At 45.1% G+C, this 19,215-nt stretch overlaps 1 protein-coding gene across 2 annotated transcripts in view; it reads left to right on the top strand.

Annotated features, from left to right (window-relative positions):
* CLPB (caseinolytic mitochondrial matrix peptidase chaperone subunit B) overlaps positions 1-19,215 on the top strand; it is a 143,196-nt gene that overhangs the window by 57,225 nt on the left and 66,756 nt on the right. The window contains exons 5-6 of one of the 2 annotated variants that reach the window (XM_043580326.1): positions 1,095-1,184; positions 15,880-16,008. In XM_043580326.1, the coding sequence (XP_043436261.1) occupies positions 1,095-1,184; positions 15,880-16,008 (219 nt within the window). The remainder of the gene's footprint in view (positions 1-1,094; positions 1,185-15,879; positions 16,009-19,215) is intronic. The other variant, XM_043580327.1, reaches the window with a different exon arrangement.

Raw genomic sequence — 19,215 nt, forward strand, 5'->3', positions numbered from 1 at the left:
CAGACTTTGGTGCCAGGCAGTTATCTAAGCTCTATTCGTCTAAGTTCTGTAACTTACAAGCTGTATGGTCTTAAGCAAGTGACTTAAGGTTCTTGAATATCAGTTGTCTCCTCTCTAACATAGGGATAACAATACTCATCTACAGGGCTATTAGGATGACTAGAGATAACTAAAGCATAGTGTAAAGGATAATGTCATTTGATGAAGAATTTCTCTACTGTAGTGGGTTTTGACTCCATGCAAACCTTCCTTGGAGGTACTGAGCAACTCATCACTCAAGGAGCATTGACAGAGGCTTGGATGTCTGCCCATCAGGGATTCTGTATAGAGGATTCTTGCCCTGGGTCATTGGGCAATATGGCCTCCAAGGCCCCTGTCAGCCATGTGATTTCTAAGATTCTAGAAACTCCAGGCTCACCATCAGAGCAGGTAATGTACTTAGAAGTAGGATTTGAGCTGGGCTTTGGAGGGTGGAAAGGAAAGGAAAAAAGAAAGGATATTCTAAGCAGGGACATAGCTTAAACAAAGGCACATAGAGGGGACAGATGTGGAGGGGAACGTGGAGATCACTGCTGCTTCTCTACCAACTCATTCCCCGATCTTGACCACATTCCATTCAGTGCCTTGCTCCCCACCCATGCTCACTCCAGGAGAGTTCCACTTGTGGCTGGCCGATGGGTGGTGGGTCCCAATCCTCAGGTGGAGGAGGCAATAAATTAACGATAACAGTAAACAAGTCGCCCAGCCAAGGATGCCGCAGGCTGCTTGTAAGTAACTGTTATAAACATTGGGTGTCTGGGGCTGTCAGAAATGCAAGCGAGCACTCTGAGCGCCTCTCATATGTACAATTAAAACAATAAAACACGGCAGAAACATGACCAGAATAGGATATAAATCAACTTCTCTTCTCAGCTCCAAGTGGTGGCTGAATAAAGATGAGTCGTGCAGAAGCTGGGTTGGTATAGGACCCTTCTGGGGAGTAGGCCGTACCTCCCAAGGCTAACCCCAATAGCCTGGGTGGTCCCCTTCCCACAGCTCCAGGGGCTGTAGGCCCTGGCCTGCTCCAGCTGACCTCCCCATCTCTGTGTCTTTAGATGGGGGACAGGACGGTGCAAGCTGGCGCATCACAAACCAGTGGACAAGTGCCCTGGAGTTCAGGAGATGGCTAGGAGTTCCCACTGGCGGTAATGGAACGGCTCTCTATAACATTTCTCCCCCTCCCCAGGACGTGCCAGGGAGTCGTCTCATCTTAGCTCATCTATTCAGTATAAGTTAATCACCCAGCACCTACTGTGTGCCCAGCCCCTCTATCCCCTTGGAAAGCACAAATTTAGATGGAAGAATAAGCCTCCCAAGGGCGTAAGAGAGGTCCCCAGTCTTTGAGTAGCATGATTTAAGTCTACAGATGTTAGTTCTGGCCTTGGGGCTTGTACTGCTTTTAAAAACTCGTCTGGACTTTCTCCCTGGAAGAGACCCTATTTTGCCACTTTAAGCTTCACTCCTAGTGAGGTTGTGGGCTAATGCCATAAGTACAGAACACTTAATAGCTATGACACCTGCAGTATTTTTTTGTACCTCTCTGAGGCTCTGTCTCCTTATTTGTAAAATAAAGGTTACCAGAAGAGTTAGAGATAGTATATTTATCCCTAGCCTAAAACCCAGAACATAGAAGGAATTCCACTAATGTAAATTTCTGTTTTTATATCATCATCATTGTCCTCACCATACTTTTATGGAACTTCATTCAGAATCTTTGACATGGGCTTCCAAATGCTATTCAGTGGTAGCAAACTGTTGTCTGTAAAGAGCCAGATATTTAGAGTCTGAGGAGTGGCCTGGTCATCACCTAACTGTGTGACTTTGGGCGTTTCTCTTTATTTCTCTGAGCCTTGATTTTTTCATCTATAGAAAAGAGTAAACTATTGGTTTATTATAAAGATCAAATTGAAGTACTTATGAAAGCACTTGAGAAGATACAGGGCATTGTGCAAATGTGTGAGATACTAGTAAGAAAAGTAAATCGTAATAATAAAGATTGAAGACTGGACCAAGACAGTCTTTGACAAGTGTCCAGTCAGAGGTGCAGATAATAAGGACTATCAGAGCTCAAAGAAGAGAATCTCTGGTTGAAGCAGTTAAGGAAATAAAATGGTATCTGAGCCCCAAAGTATAAGAAGGTTTTATGGAGGGCCTGAAGGTGGGTGCAGTTGGGTGTGAGGGGCTGAATTATATCCACAACAGTGAGGAAAAGAAAAAATGTGTTTCAGGCTGTTAAGTGAACTTGTCCAGGTGAAGCAGCCATACAGCAGGTTTATTTTGAAGAGTAGTGAATGGGAAAGATGTGGCATTAGTAGACTGGGGCCAGGTCTAGATACTTGGACTTTATCCTTTAGACAGAGAGGAGCCTTGATGGTTCTAGAGGAGAGGGCACCACAGGAACTGATCCCTTGCAGGGTGGAGAAGCAAGGGGAGGTAATAATAAGATAATGGTGATGAGGTGGCTGCAGCAGCAGGTAACACTGATGCTGTGTGCCCGTAGCAGCCCTGTGATGTAGGCACTAAAAGAAACTGAGGCAGAGAGATGCAGCCAAAATGCCAGCGGAACTGTCTCCTGCTCTTACACAGAACCTGGCCACCAGAGCAGCCTCTAGGTGTCCCACACTTAGCCCAGAACCTCTGCTGGTCCAGAGTCTTGGAAGGCTTGGGAATCTGCCAAGCCAAAAGCTATTTGGGCAAGTTATTATTTTTAATAATGTCCCTGCCTCTTCCTCATCAATGTCACAGCCTTGTCACTCCTCCAGGGCCAGCAGTTCTACATCTCATTTCTCAGCAGTGCCAGCCACTACAGAGTCACCAGGATGGACAGTGCACTGTGAATCCATCACGCCTGTTAGCCAACTTCAAGATGAAGTGTATCAGCCAGTTAGGTTAATTGTTCCCCTCCTTTTAGCCATATTTATATATGGTTGACTAGGAGAGGGAGATAGACGAGTTGACATGTTTTGTTAAAAAGAATAAATTTGATACATTTATAAAAATAAAGGAAAAGTGGGATGAGGTGGCAAAGGACTAGTCTTGTGATTTTTAACTGATTTACATATTTTGTGTATAAATATTTTTTCATCAAAAGTTCCAAATCAGGGATGGGTCCCACACACCACACAAAATATATTAGAGACATTTATATGGATAGCAGGAAGGGAGACAGAGGGCTGAAATTTTCCAGGCACCCAGTGATTGATGGGGGCTGAGGCTCCCCCTGACGCTTTATTGAGTTTCCGATGATTATCTCTCGCTGAGACATTTTTTACAGATGACGGTCGAGCTGTCACAATGGACCATGGGGGAAAAAAAAACAACAATAATAACACTTTAATCTTTTTACTGCACTGCTCCCTAGTATCTCAGATTCATCTTCCCTGACGCACGCAGTTCATTATTCTGCCCCTCCCTGGATGGGAAATAAAGGAAAATAAATATATATGTAGACACACTTACCCACATACATACACACACACGGACTGGATATAAAAGAGACCACCTCAGAACCAGAGAGAGGCAGAATTTATTGTTCTTTTTGCAAGTGTTGAGGTTTATTAGTAGAGATGCTGGGTTGGCTTGGAATTGGCTATTAATTACAGCATTTTGTATTTGTTTTTATTGCAAGTTTTTAACATTTTGAAGAAAAGGCAGAGAAGAGGCAAGCAGGTATAGAGATGGGGAGCACAGAGGGACCAGGTTTGGCCAACCAAGTAGCATAACTGGCTGAAAGGCAGAGAGGGCAGGCTCTTCCTCTTGTTGCCAGCCCTACCCGGAGGATCCCTGGAGCTGAAAGGATTCTGCTTTAGTTGGGATGGGGGCAAATCAGGGGCAGTGGGGGAGGTTTAAGCTCAGAGTAATGATTGACCACCTCAGAGGGACTCTAGATGGCTGTGAGATGTTACTGCTGTGAGAGTTAGATGAGATGGGAAGAAGAGGATCAAACACAGTGCCAACGTGTCTACAGACAGCAGAGTAACACATTCTTAAGAGTTTGCCCCACTCTCTGAATATGATGGTATGAAGGTGACATGTGGGCTCTGGAAAGCTCGACCTAGGTCTATGTTCAAAGAAGGGGTCTTGGCCCAGAGAGGATGCCACACTGCCTAGCACCACAGGCAGGGTCAACAACCTGTCTTCTTGAAGTTCTAGGCCAACCTTTCTGTTCTCCCCCTTCCCTTTCATGGGGGTGAGAGAAGATGAGTTTGGGGTCCTTGGGGGAAGGCTGCCCTTGATGTGCCTTCAGTAGAGTAAGTACGGACCCAGTATTACCTTTAATTCTTCAAACCTTTTCTGAGCTCCTAGTAGAAGGTAATAATGAGATAAGCAGAGTCCTGTTCTTAAGGAGAAATTTTCCGGTCCATGGGCAGAGAACATGGTGTCTGTGAGAACCATTTTCAAGTGGGGTCTGGTATTCCACCCATAGGCCAACCTAGAGACCATGGGTGCCTTCTTTGTATGAAGGATAAAAAGATGTGTAAGACACAGTATCTGTTCCTTCAAAAACCTGTTTTCTGCTTGGGGAGACAAACTCCAACATCCACTCACTAAGGAAGTATTTATTGAGCACCTGCCATGTTCAAGAATATACATAAGAGGCAACTGAGAACATTTAAGACTAAAAAGAGAATGGTAACTAATTTGATACAGACTAGACATTACTCAAATGCACAGAGGGAAAGGAGATCGGTGAAGATCAGCCTGCTTAAATCATAAAGGATGAGTAACATATAGATAAAAGGAATAATGATGTCATGTAATCACATAGAGAAAAGAGTACAAGCCTTGGAGTTAAACAGAGCAGCTCAATTATTAAATATCATTGTGACCTGAAACAATTTATACAACCCTGTAAGTCATGGTTTCTTCATTAATTAACTAGGAATAATAATAATAACAGCCTAATGATTCTTGGGAGGAAAATAGTTGTAAAGTGCCTAGCACAATACCTGGCATATAGTAAGTGCTCAATAAATGGAGGCCATTTTTTTCTTACTTCACCAAGAGTTATATATTTATTTGAGTATTGGAGAAAGACTCTAAGTCCTAGGGTATTAGGCATCAGGACTCACCTGTGACCCTCTACTGAGTATGAAATGGGCTCTTGCAATGAGCCTGACACATTGTACAGTGTTAATCTGAGAGGTGACTCTCGTCAGAGTTGGAGTGGCATCAGGAAGAGGAAAGGGCACAATAATAAATGTATTGACATTATTGACTATCTACTGTATGTCAGGCAGTGTGCTCACCTCCTTACATACACTTTTTAAAAATATAACAGCTTTGTTGAGATTTAATTCAGATACTGTACAGTTCGGTCATTTAAAATGTGTAAGTCAGGGATGCCTGGGTGGCTTATTGGATTGAGCGTTGGAACTCTTGATTTTGGCTCAGGTCATGATCCCAGGGTCATGGGATCAAGCCCCACGTCAGACTTTGCGCTGGGTGTAGAGCCTGCTTGAGATTCCCTCTCTCTCTCTTTCTCTGTCTCTCTCTGTCCCTCTCTCTCCCTCTATCTTTTTTTCCCCTTCTCCTTCATACCCACTCCCCCCCCCCACTTGTACACATGCTGTCTTTTTTTTTTTTAAGTTTTACATTTATTTTTGAGAGGCAGAGAGAGACAGAGTACTAGTGGGGGAGGGGCAGAGAGAGGAGACAGAGAATCCAAAGCAGGCTCCAGGCTCCCAAGCTGTCAGCACAGAGCCCAGGGCTCAAACCCACAAACCGTGAGATCATGACCTGAGCCGAAGGCAGACACTTAACCGACTGAGCCACCCAGGTGCCCCAACATGCTCTCTTTCTAAAATACATACATATATAAATATATAAAGTCAGTGTGTAAGTCAGTGGCTTATAATATATGCACAAGAGTTGTGCATTCATCACCACAGTCAAGTTTTAGAACATTTCCATCACTCCATAAAAAGAAATTCCATTCTCCATTTCCTCTCAACTCCTCCTAACTTTAGACAGCCACTAAGCTACTTTGTTTCTGTAGCTTTGCATATTCTGGACATTTCATATACATGGAGTCATACAATATGTGATCTTTTGGACTGACTTCTTTCACTTAGCATGTTTTCAAGGTTCATCCGTGTTGTGGCATGTGTCAGTGCTGCATTCCTTTTCCATAGCTGAATGGTCCGTTAATGAATGGACCACATTTCATTTCTCCATTTATCAGTTGAGGGACATTTGGGTCGTTTCTCCTTTTGGCTACTATGAATAATACTACTGTGAATATTTGTGTACACGTTTTTGTGGGAACATAATGTTTTCAGTTTTCTTGGCTTTATACCTAGCAGTAGAATTGGTTGGTCATAGGATAACTCTCTGTTTAACCTTTTGCAGAACTGCTAGACTGTTTTCCAAAGAGGCTGCACCATCTTACATTCCCACCAGCTGGGTATGAAGGGTCAAGTTTTTCTGCATCCTCAGCAGCTCTTGTTACTGCCTGTCTTTTTTACTTTGGCCATCCTGATGGATGTGAAGTTGTATCTTGTGGTTTTGATTTGCATTTCCTTGATGGCTAATGATGTTGATCATCTTTTCATGTGCCTCATGGCCATTTGTATATATATCCACTCAGATCCTTCATCTGTGTTTTTTTTTTCCAACGTTTTTATTTATTTTTGGGACAGAGAGAGACAGAGCATGAACGGGGGAGGGGCAGAGAGAGAGGGAGACACAGAATCGGAAACAGGCTCCAGGCTCCGAGCCATCAGCCCAGAGCCTGATGCGGGGCTCAAACTCACGGACCGCGAGATCGTGACCTGGCTGAAGTCGGACGCCCAACCGACTGCGCCACCCAGGCGCCCCTTTCATCTGTGTTTTAATTGGGCTTGCCATTGAATCTTGCAAGGTAGGTGGTGATATCTGTTTTACAGATGAGGAGACAGATTCTGAGAGATGTTAAGTATTTTAATCAAAGTTATACACTGAGTTTTGCTCCCCAGTCTCCTCAGTCATTATTGACCTCTGCACAATACTGCCTGCTAAGGATTCATGGTAGGATCACCAGGGTCCTCTTATGGGGAGTCTTGCCAGCAGGAAGGGAGGAGTTGAGACATTAACTAGGACTAGGTGGGAAAAGCCTCTGAAAGTCAGAGGAATATGGATATATTAACAGCTCCAGGACTAGGAAAATGGCCATTTCCTAGGTGCCAACCATTTCCTGTGCCCCTTACTATACCACATCATCTCTGATTTTCACAGCAACCCAGTTCATAGATATTTATGTTCCCATTTTACCAATGATGAATTTGAGGTCCAGAGGGACAAAGTAATTTTCCAGAGTCAGTAGGATCAGAATTTGGTTCTCTTGAACTCAAAATTCTGAACTCTTTCCTGCCAGAGATATTTTATAAAAGATGGATTTCTTTCAGTGTTACTTGCAGCATTTACAAGCTCTGCAGGCCATGGCCCAGCCCATGGAAAGTACTTAATAAATGTTTGGTGGATGAATGAGGAGATAGACTAGAGTATATGGTGTAAAAGGACCAATTCCAACTGGGATTCTGGAGGCAGGCAGAAGGAGGTATAAGTGAGATATTGGAGGTCTCATCCCAAGGCTTGGTGTCCTGGGGGCTTTGCTCTAAGTTTCTAAACATAGGGCTTGGGAAGAGTGCTCTGATGCCCAGACATCCTTAGCTTCTCTGGAGCAGGACGAAGCAGGTGGAGGTGGGATGGGTTTGACTAGCCTTGTATCTTTCTTGTGTTTGTCACAAGAACATTAGAGTGGGAGGGACCCTCAGAGACCATCTAGTTTGATGCTTCTTAGAGTTTTCTCTGAGGAGCAACACAAAGGGCTTTTTTAAACTGTACATTCCCAGGCCCTGCCTACTAAAAATTGCTGAGATGGGGGCCTAAGAATCAACATTTAAAAAAAAATTTGTTTTTAACGTTTATTTATTTTTTAGAGACAGACAGAGAAAGAACATGAGCCGGGAAAGGGCAGAGAGAGGAGACACAGAATCTGAAGCAGGCTCCCGGCTCTGAACTGTCAGCACCGAACCCGACTCGAGGCTCGAACCCATGAACTGCGAGATCATGACCTGAACCAAAGTCACATGCTTAACCGACTGAGCCATCCAGGTGCCCCAAGAATCAACATTTTTTTTTACAAGTTACCCTCGTGGTTTTGTTCCCGCTAAAGTTTAAGAACCACTGGTGTAGAAAAACTCTTCAACTTTAAAAATAGGGAATCTGGGGGTGCCTGGGTGGTTCAGTTGGTTAAGCATACGACACTTGATTTTGGCTCAGGTCATGATTTCGTGGTTCGTGAGATCGAGCCCCATGTTGGACTTTGTGCTGACAGTGTGGAGCCTGCTTGGGATTCTCTCTGTCCCTCGCTCTCTGCCCCTCCCCTGCTCACATTCATACTCTCTGTCTCTAAAAATAAATAAACTTTAAAAAAATGAAAATAGGGAATCTGGGGGCACAGAGGGATTGAAATGCATCTTCAGTTAGTGAAAGAGTCATTTTTTTTTTTTAATTTTTTTTTTTCAACGTTTTATTTATTTTGGGGACAGAGAGAGACAGAGCATGAACGGGGGAGGGGCAGAGAGAGAGGGAGACACAGAATCGGAAACAGGCTCCAGGCTCCGAGCCATCAGCCCAGAGCCCGACGCGGGGCTCGAACTCACGGACCGCGAGATCGTGACCTGGCTGAAGTCGGACGCCTAACCGACTGCGCCACCCAGGCGCCCCAAAAGAGTCATTTTTGAATCCAGTTCTCTTGTCTCTTGATCTTTTTTGTTCTTGCTGTTCTCCATGCTGCTTAATCTCCTAAGAAAAATCATTGCATTGCATGCCCATAGTTTTCAAGGTAGAATCCAAATACTCTGAGTCAGGTCTCTGCCTCCCTGAGCAACCTCATCTCTGCCCGCAGCATTCTAGGCTTACTGAAAGACTCAGTTTCTCCAGGGGCCAGGTAGTGCAGACTTCATGCCCTGGCCTTTGCACATACTTTCTTTCCTAGAATGCCCTTCTTCCTCTCTCCATCTGGCAAGATCCTCTTCATCCTCAAGACCGTTCTTCTGGGAGGTTCCTCCCCAAGCCACATGACCTGTGCCTGTCTTTGCTGCCATTAGACCCTGTGCATGTATGACTCTCATAGCACTTACTCTTTTGAGGAGCTCAGTGTTGGTGTGCTCATGGGCAGGCAGATGGTTGAAGGTTCTCATGTTGAGTGCTATAGATGCATAAAATACTGAGGTGATGCTATATGAAATATATACAGAAAATGTTATGAACTAGTTACTGTTATCCATGATCTAACTGGGGGTCAGAGGGAAATTTTAACACAAGAAAGTATTACAAGGGGTATTGTTAGGCAATAAATGATTAACTGGTCAGATGGGTATGCCTAATCAACATGACAGGCATCCAGAGCAGAGCTGGGAAGAAAGGACTTCCTGGAAGAGGAAGCTTGAACAGGGCTTTAAAGAACAAGTAGGATTTGGAGAGGAAGGAGGGTTTTCCAGGCTGTGGAAGAAAATGAAGGGCCTTGCCCTTCCCAGGGATAGTCTCGTGGTGACCCCGCACAGGAGGTCTCTCTCCTGCCCCATCCCCTGCCTGAAGACAAACACAAGAAGCAGAGCTGACAGTGTCCACACGGGTTGAAAGGTCGGCCTGCCCATGCTGGCAAGGTGCTGTCTCTCAGGTTATAGCGAGGATTTAAAGAGGTAATAGATGCACAATATCTTTTTTTTTTTTTTAATGTTTATTTTTGAGAGAGAGAGAGACAGCACTTGAACAGGGGAAGGTCAGGGAGATGGAGACACAGAATCTGAAGCAGGCTTCAGGCTCCAAGCTGTCAGCACAGAGCCCGATGTGGGCCTCGAATGCACAGACTGTGAGATCATGACCTGAGCCAAAGTTAGATGCTCAACCGACCGAGCCACCCAGGTGCCCTGATATAGAATATCTTGAGCGGGGGGAAGCTAAGAGCCCAAGGCTTCTTCCCCGAGACTCTGATAAAAATTTAACCTACATCCTGAGCTTCAAACCAGGTTGAGCAACCCTGGTTTATGTGAGGCTTGAGCCTGCAGGCACTGACAGAAGCTGGGCATTGAGAAGTATGAAGGATAGGGCCAGGCAGGCTCCAGATCTTGTTCTGGTCCACCACCAATTGGCAGTGTGCGTTGGGCAGGCCACCCAGCTTCTTTACCTCTGTCTTCTAATCTGTTGAGTAGAGCGATGGCATCTGTCCTAAGTTGTCATGGAATGAGGAAACAGTCACATTGAAGTACTCTCGAAACTATAAAATGCTGCACAAATGTACGGGGTTGTTCTCGCATTTGTCAGATTAGTCACAGACATTTACTTTCGTGGAGACATGCCCACATCTTTAAAAGCAAAGGCACCGCTAGACACTCCATGACATTAGATGGCACAAGTTCTGGAGTGGCAGGTAGAGGCTGGCTGAGCCTGAGGGAGAGGCACTCGTTTCTAGGGTTGCCTTTCCCCTGTACAAGGCAGTGGTAATAAAGCTTTTGTTAACCAGAGACCACCCATCTTGCCTCATATACCTTTTTTCAAAGTCTCCCCCCGTAGACTTTGCAAATGAGGACAAGTGCCATGTCTGATTCATGTCTGTGTCCCAGTGCTTAACCCAAGGGAGAGCAACATTAGTAAATATTTGTGGTGATGATGTCTTAAAAAAAAAAACCCTGTTACCAGATTTGATTGTCATAATATTTAAACACATAGTGTTCCTCAAATGATTTCTTATCATACCCATTTTACAGACAGAAGAACTTAGTAGTGGCAGAGCTTAAAGTCAGGACTGTATGACCCCATTACCTTAAATCACTTTCTCACTGTGGGAGACGGTGGCTTTTTTTTGTAATTTCAGCAGTGCTGGCAAGTGGCCAGGGCTACATGAAGGGCTTCAGGTACTACTTTCACCTCTGCTGACTCCTTGACACTGCTGAGTCCAGGGAATCCTGCAGAGTGCACATCAGGCACATACTGGCCACACCACCCAGGTATAGACTTTGCAACATCAAAAGACAAAGGTGGGAGCAGAAGGATGACAGTGGGATGCGTTATCATTCTCCCTGTGGTCAGAGGGGTGAAGAGACGGGAACGGCTGACTTAGAGGAGAAGCAGGAGCCTGAGCTCATCTCTCCCTGGGCTGGTAGAGGCCGGGAAATGTCTTCTTTTAGGAAGGAGTCAGTTCGCTGGCTGAGGATTGGCTCACACAGGGGCCTCGAAAGACCACCTTGGTGGGCAGCTGGTGAGCCAGTCTTGAATGAGTCACTTTAGCTTTCGTGGATTTACTTACTCTTCCTCAATGAGAGTGGGTAAATATGTGAGGGCACGTGCCGCACCTCTCCCCACACCTCCTTTCCACCTTTAGCTACTTGTTTTGGATAGAGAATAGTATGACATCATATGATCTGGGGGCTTCAGCAAGATCTTCTGGGAGAGGCTTCTCAAATTGGGTGATGTCAGGAAAAGAGCTTCCTGCAAGAGCACAGAATGGGCCTAGCTGACCTGCACTGGGTCCTAACTGATTGTAGCACCCTTCTCAACTTCAGTGCTCTCATCTGTGAGATGAGAAAATAAACTTACACCTCACAGGCTTATTCTGAAATAAATAAGGAAAGGAAAATGCTCTAGAGGTTGTAGTACACTACTCACTTCCAAAGAGTATTCTGTGGAACACTAGTGCTATAGGATTTTAACAAGGACAAGGGAGAAAGAGCTGTCAAACAGGGTACTGCTAACACCAAATTAAACAGCTGGTTCTTAGTCAGCAGTGCGCCTTTCAGAAGGGAAGAGTGTATGCAGGATTCCCCAAATGGGACCACTTTTCACAGACAGAATGAACTTTGGAAGCACAAGACCAGACAGGAAGGATAATGGCTGACATTTACTGAGAGGTACTATATGCCAGGCACTGTTCCAAGCCCCTTTGCTCATAGTGTCTTGTTTAATCCTTAAAACATCCCATGAGAGGGTACTGCTATTTCCATTTACAGATAAACTTGGCACAGAGAGGTTAGGTAAGTTACCCAAGATACACAGTCAGTAAGTTCAGAACTGGGATTCAAACACCAGGGTCTGGCTCCTGAGCTCACTTATTTAACAGCCACACTCTAAAACAAGGTAATATTAGGACCTTATTTATGTATTACACATTTATTCACTAATTCATCAAGTATTTGTGAAGTGTGTATCTATGTCCAGACACCAAACTGGACACTGGGGATACAGCTCTGAAGACAGTCACACTTCCTGTCCTCAGTGAGCATTTGGTCTAGTAGGGAACATAGTCAAGTACACAGATGGTTACAACAGAATATGATAAATACTGTAATTGGGAGATGCTTAAGGTGCCAAGGAAGCCCTTAGGAGGAATAACTGCCTCAAATTTAGGAAGAGTAATACTGGAGGAAGTGACTTCTAATCAGAGGCCTAAAATGAATTGGAGTTAGTCAGCTGAAGGCATGGAGAGGGAAAAGTGTTTCAGGCAGTGGAATAGTATTTGTAAAAGTTCAGAGGCAAGAAAGCTCATTAGGAAGGGCATGGTGAGAGATGAGACCTCAGAGATGAGCAGGGGTCCTCCTCACAGACATTCCTTATTAGGTAGACTATGACGCTGGTACTCTGCTGACAAAATTTGTCCCTGAACCGAATAGCCCCAACTGTGTTCCTTGAGTTCATCTGCTTTTTATGGCAAACATCCAGTGTATACCTCTGTCATTGTCCTCACAAAACAGTGTTATAATTTGTCTGTTCCTGATTCTTGCATCAGACTGTTAATTTCTTAAAGTCAAGAATCATGTCTTATTCATTAGTGTCTCCAGAAACTACTACTATGCGTTGATGCTCAGTAAATGTTGTTTGTTGAATAAGTGATGTGTTTTCTTTGTAAAATGGATTATATCCTTCCTGCTTTTTTGAGCCAACTATCCCTTTTCCTCAGGTTCATCATTATATTCAACAGCTAATGTCCTGTGTGGCAGTTCAGTGATACCCTTAGGGGCTTTTGAGGTGCTGTATTCTGTGACTTCCTCTTTCAGCTTTTTATTGTGCTGTTCTTTTCCCTTCCTGCCTGGGCAGCGCTTGATTTTAATCAGTCTGCTGGATTCTGAAGCCTCCTCCCCAGGCTTCTTGTTTGTTTCTCCTAATCTGCAGTGGGCTGGAAACAAGATCACTTACTATGATTTGATAAGACTATTTGTGACTAAGAGTTAGTCATTTCTGAGTTAGGTCCTAAAGGCGACCTATGGGGAAAATGCAGATGCACGTGGGACTTGTATGTTAGCTATTCAGAGGCCTTCTTCCTGTTCTTCTTGCTCCAGGAAAGGTCAGATAACACTCAGGGGTTGGGAGAGGTCATCAGTCTGGAGAGCCTCTGTGTGGTGCAGAAGAACTGATCTATCATTAATTGACTAGACTACAAGAAAGTCTGTCTGTTCTTCAACTATACACTCCACCAACTTCATTCTAGCCAAACACTTGAAATGCTTCTACCTAAGCTCGCTTATCCTGGTGCTAGCTACAAATCTCAGACCGATCTTTATTAAGGCAAGTTCCAAGGAGAATGTGCTTGTACCTTCATTTGAGCAGAGAAAGAAGAGGGAGTGGGAACCAAGGCTAAAACCAAAATGTCTGGGCTCTGGGCTCTGATTCCCTTATTTGCAAAATTAAGTGGCAACATGATATGATGTAAAGAAAGAGGACTTGGGGGTGCTGGTGGCTCAGTCAGTTAAGCCTCTGACTTCGGCTTACGTTGTGATCTCTCAGTTCATGAGTTCAAGCCCCACGTCGGGCTCTGCACTGACAGCGTGGAGCCTACTTGGGATTCTCTCTCTGCTCCTCCCCCATTTATGTGCACTCGCTCTCGCTCACTCTCTCTGTCTCTTAAAAAAATAAAATAGAAGAAAGAGGACTTGGATTACACCTGGGTTTTAATCCTCACTCAACCACTCATTGACTATGTGACCTCTCTACCTCAGTTTCCTCATCTGTAAAATGGAAATTATAATACCTACTACAGAAGTTAGTTAGAAGAATTAAATAGATTGTGTGAAGTGACCATTCCAGGCAAGAGTAGAAGGTCAGTAAGTGAAGTCTACTAGTATTAGGAAGAGATGTGACAGTCTTCTGGTTTGGGGGACTTTTAAATAGGAAGTCTAGTTTCACAAGAGGGGAATTGCATAGACTCCATTCCATGACCACTTGGAAAAGAATGATTTAGAAATGGTATGGTGCTTTTAACTACCTAGGCAAGGTTACCTGTTGACTAAATTATACCCTTTATCCAATGAGAGTTAAGAGGAGCCTACCTTTGCAAGCCCTATGGGCTAGGGAAGAGGGTGTACAGGTAGGTAGACCCAAATTCTGCCCCCAACAAACTCAACTCAGGTGGGAACATAGACAGTAGCTCCAATAATTTCTCCATGAGGCAAAAAAGAAACCCTATCCTCTATGCAGGATACTTACTGTTCTAGGTGGTCTCATTTCCCAAGGTGGGGCCCCAGAGGTGGGATAACCTTACAATTTATTGTCCAAACTGGGACTGTCCAGGACAGTAGGCATAAACCAGACCCATCCAGGGTACACTGGGACATCTGTGGTCACCCAGCCCAGAGGGTCCTGCAGAAGTGATGGAACTGGTTTTAGATTCTTTCGTATCAAATTAGAGAGAGTCATGAATATTAGCACTGGACCGAACCAAGGGTTTTTGGCTCTTTGACCACATGAAATACTTCTCCTTCTTACCTTAAAAAAAATGTTCAGGGGCGCCTGGGTGGCGCAGTTGGTTAAGCGTCCGACTTCAGCCAGGTCACAATCTCGCGGTCCGTGAGTTCGAGCCCCACATCAGGCTCTGGGCTGATGGCTCAGAGCCTGGAGCCTGTTTCCGATTCTGTGTCTCCCTCTCTCTCTGCCACTCCCCTGTTCATGCTCTGTCTCTGTCCCAAAAATAAATAAACGTTGAAAAAAAAAAATTAAAAAAAAATGTTCATAGTACATCATAAAAAGTGAAAAAAAAAAGATAACAAAACTGCAATATAGTAAGCTCTAATATTATAGGACCTATATGCATGTACATATAGAGAGAGATACATATATATGTGCTTTGTACTATTTATATGTAAGACACACACACACACACATATAATATATATATATATATATATATACCAAAATATTAAATGTAGTTTCTTGAGTTGCTGAACTGTTGATGCCTTTTCTACTTTGTATTTTTCTGTGGTTTCAAATTTTTAATGGCTTTTTTAAAAAGTTCTTTCCAAAATACTTTTAAATACTCACTAGATTGTAAAAATCTTCAGATTAGAGAGATGTATGGCTGTTATTAGCAGAACAGTCTCTTTCTCCCACCTGACTCCTCCGTTAGCCTACCCCAACCTTCTTTATTCACCTGGATAGTTTCTCTTCACCCTTCAAGACTCTCATTTTTTGGGATACTCTCTTCATGCGCAAAGTGAGCTAAGCTCCCCTCTGCTTTCTATATCATCCTGTTATACCTCTAACATAGCATTTATCTCCGATAACACTGTAAATATCTGTTTGTTGTCTGCCTCCTTCATTGGATTGAGTCAGGGATCATATCTGACTCTTTTCTGTGTACCCAAATGAATCCTAACACATAATAAATGTCAGTAAACATTTGTGGAATTAACTGGTTTTGCTTTACCACCTCTTGCCCTGCACAGATGGCCCAGCACTTAGTAGGTACATCATGTGTTTAGTAAGCAGGTACATGAGTGAGGGAGGAAAATAAAGAACCAAGAAAAAGGTGAGATTGGTGGCTCATGGCATTTGTTGCTAATGGAAGGGTTTGTGTTGCTGTCCCTCCAGTCCTGGTCACCCGAGAGGATGACTTCAACAACCGGCTGAACAACCGCGCCAGCTTCAAGGGCTGCACAGCCCTGCACTACGCCGTCCTTGCGGATGACTACCGCACAGTCAAGGAGCTGCTTGATGGAGGTGAGCGTGTGGGTGATGGGGGTGGGGGTTAGCAGGGAAAGAGTACCTGGCAACCTCTCTGCTCTGGAAATGCTTCCCCAGAGCTCTGTTATGTTACTCTTCCAGAGCTGGAAATGCCTCAAGGATGGCTGCACTTCATGAGAGTGGCTCTGGGCATGTGTGATTTGCCCTTCTGTGCCTGGAACATGTTCTTTTCCTATGTGTGTGTCGTATCCCACAGCATCTCCTTGTCTGCACACACTCTGAGTTTTGATTGTGACTCTCCCCATAAGTGTCCTCTCTTCTCCTTTGTGACCTCCAGAGCAGGGCTAGTGGAACAAGACAGGAGGCCTTCAAATCCCTACCAGTACAGGTCTCAAAGATATCCTTCTTGATCCCATCCCCCCACCTCAGTCTAAATTAGGCCCTTTCCATTACTCTGGGTCATGGCACCCTGTTCTTTCCTTTAATTACTCTTGTCACAATCTGGAATTAGTTTAATGTGTTCAGAAGCCTTCTCCCAAACTTGACTCTGAACTTCCTAAAGTCAGGAACCATGACTAATTAGTCCCTAGCACCTAGTACAGTACCTAGCGTAAAGTAAGAACTCAATAAATCTTTGTTCAGGACTGAATACCCTCCCTTTGGAGAGCATTGGTTTAATTGGAAAGGCAGTATATGCCATCCCCAGACAGGCTGGACTCATTCTGTCTAGGTCTGGTACAGAGTTACCTGCCACCCTGCCAAATACTTCCCAAGCTGTCACTTTCCCTCCCACTTCCCCCTATCCCACTCTGGCCTCTTCTTGGGGTAGGGAAAGAAGCATCTTGCCAGGATGTGACATGCCCAGGCCTCTGAGTGAGTGTGGCACATGACTGCCTGTGTATGCCCTTGTTGCCACTTCTTGAGAGCCTAGGGACCCTCTCTTGGGCCAAGATCCTTCTCGGTGGTCATTCTTCTTAGAGCCTGGGCTCAGGAAGGGGCCTTAGAGGTCCTCTAGGTCACCCTGATTGCCTGCTCCCTCTCCTCCTGGCAGGAATCTCCAAGAGCTCACAGGGTGGCATTTTCTTGGATCCTGGCAGAGACTGAGGGAACCCTACTTCTTCCCCAGGAGTCCATTCCATTTTAGTTCTTCTCTGACTGGTTGAAATATCTTTTTTAAAATACACTGTTATTTTCTTATCTATAATTGCTGCCAACTGTCCTCTGCAACCTAATCACTTTTTCAAAATCCAGTATTCAAAGAAGTTCTTTCAGTCCTAGAGCCTTTGCCTCCCCAACCTAATATTCCCAGATCATATTCTAGTCCTTGTCATGTGCTGGGCTGGAGGGATTTCCAGTAATCCCCAAACCCTGCCACCTCCTGTCAGCCACAGCCATGCTGGCTTAGAACCCAGGCCTGGCCCATCCCCCCAGCCTAGGCAGCAGAGTGTGCCTGGGCCTGGGACATGAACACTGTGAAGCATAGGACTGCTCATGGATGTGGTGACAGTGCAGGGTTGTCTGCGGATGGGATGACTGATGCTTTCAGAGCAAGAATTCACTGCTCTCAGAAGCAGAGACTTAGAAAACGTCTCAAGCAAGATGCTACTCACTTTGTCCTTTGGAAAGATCTCAGGCAAGACATTTGTAGCTAAGAATTGGAGCATTCACCATGGGGCTTCTCTCTGCTGTGCCTTAAAAATCAATCAATACTCCCAGCCATTGTCCAGTGGTTTACATTCCCTGCTTCCCCTCAGCCCCCAAACAGACAGGGAATTCACTCTACAGAGACACCCTCTCCCCAGTCTTCCAGATCGAACACCTTTGAAATGAAGATGCACGGGCCTTTTATGAAGCACTCCCCACCCTACCCCTCCAGGCCAAGGCTGGTCCTTTGAGCCGTTCCAGGGGCATGGTTCCTGCCTGTTGACTTGGAACAGATGCCCTTAGCCCCCAACTTTACAGTTGGCCCACCTGCCTTTTTACCCAGCATCTAGTTACACCCCCTGCCCTAGTCTCCCAGCCTCAAGGGCCAAAACCATTAACCCACTTATTTCTCCTTTCCCAACCTGAACAAGTGGCTGTCACTCAAGGCCTGCAGGCCTGCCAACTTCTAACCTCCCTCCCCCTTTGACCTCTCTTGGTCTGCCTGTATGTGTGACCAGCCAACCGAGAGGCAAGATCCTGCTCCCTTGTCCTAGAGGCTATTGCCAGTCACATTTCCAAAGTCTTCTGACCTTAGGTGACCTCTTCCAAAGGGTTTCAGGGAAGGCAGCAGGGCCTGTATTTGCCACCGGCTTTGCTGCAGCAACTTAGAGGGAGGCTCTCTGTGAGATCCAAGGCAGGCATAGGCACAGGGCAGCCTATGCTCACGAGATCCACACAGAACCCTTGTCTTTGAAATTACTTCATCCATAGGGATTTGGGGCCCCCAGATTGTAGAGGGTTAGAGCTAGAGTAAGCAGCCGCTCTTGCCCTCTGGCCAGCGGTCCCCATATGAGAACTGGGAGGTGGTCCAGGCAGCAGCATCAGTCTGTTAATGTGGGAAGTTCTCTGACCCCTTTAGAGGCATGGTCACTTCAGGAAAGTGTCTGAGGAGGATACCTCAGACTTCAGAGTCAGGCCAACCTGGGTTTGAATCCCACTTCCCTCACCTACTAGCTGTATTGCCTTGGACATGTCAACTTAACTCTCTAGGCCTGCTTTCTTGTCTGTCAAATAATACCTGGGAAGTATCACAGGGGTTAGGTGAGGACCAGTGATCATGTCTGTAAAATCCACGATATGTGGAAGGTGCACCATGATTGTATAGAGAAGTCAGGCTCTTCCTCTGACAGTTCTAATCCTTCTTATTTCCTCCCCATGCTAAACCTCTGCTCCTGCCTAAAGGTTTCTTAATTCTGTCTCTGCCACAACTTATTTAAAACACCCTTGTGTTCCCTCTCTTCTCATTTAGACCCTTGGGCTCTTCAAGGTCTCCCTTTCTCAGGAAGCTTCTTCTGATGTTCTGGTCCATTCTGATTGCACCACCTCTGAACTCTTGCAGGGTTGGGCTGGGTGCTTAGCACGGGCTATGTCTTCATCTTTAGGAGGTCCTGAAACATAGTGAAAAGAACACAAACTTGGGAGTCTGACAGACCTGGTTTTATTTATTTTTTCTTTTTTTGTTTTTTTTTTTAACGTTTATTTATTTTTGAGACAGAGAGAGACAGAGCATGAACAGGGGAGGGGCAGAGAGAGAGGGAG

The sequence above is a fragment of the Prionailurus bengalensis genome, chromosome D1 (genome assembly GCF_016509475.1).
Source record: "Prionailurus bengalensis isolate Pbe53 chromosome D1, Fcat_Pben_1.1_paternal_pri, whole genome shotgun sequence".
Taxonomy (NCBI): Eukaryota; Metazoa; Chordata; class Mammalia; order Carnivora; family Felidae; genus Prionailurus; species Prionailurus bengalensis.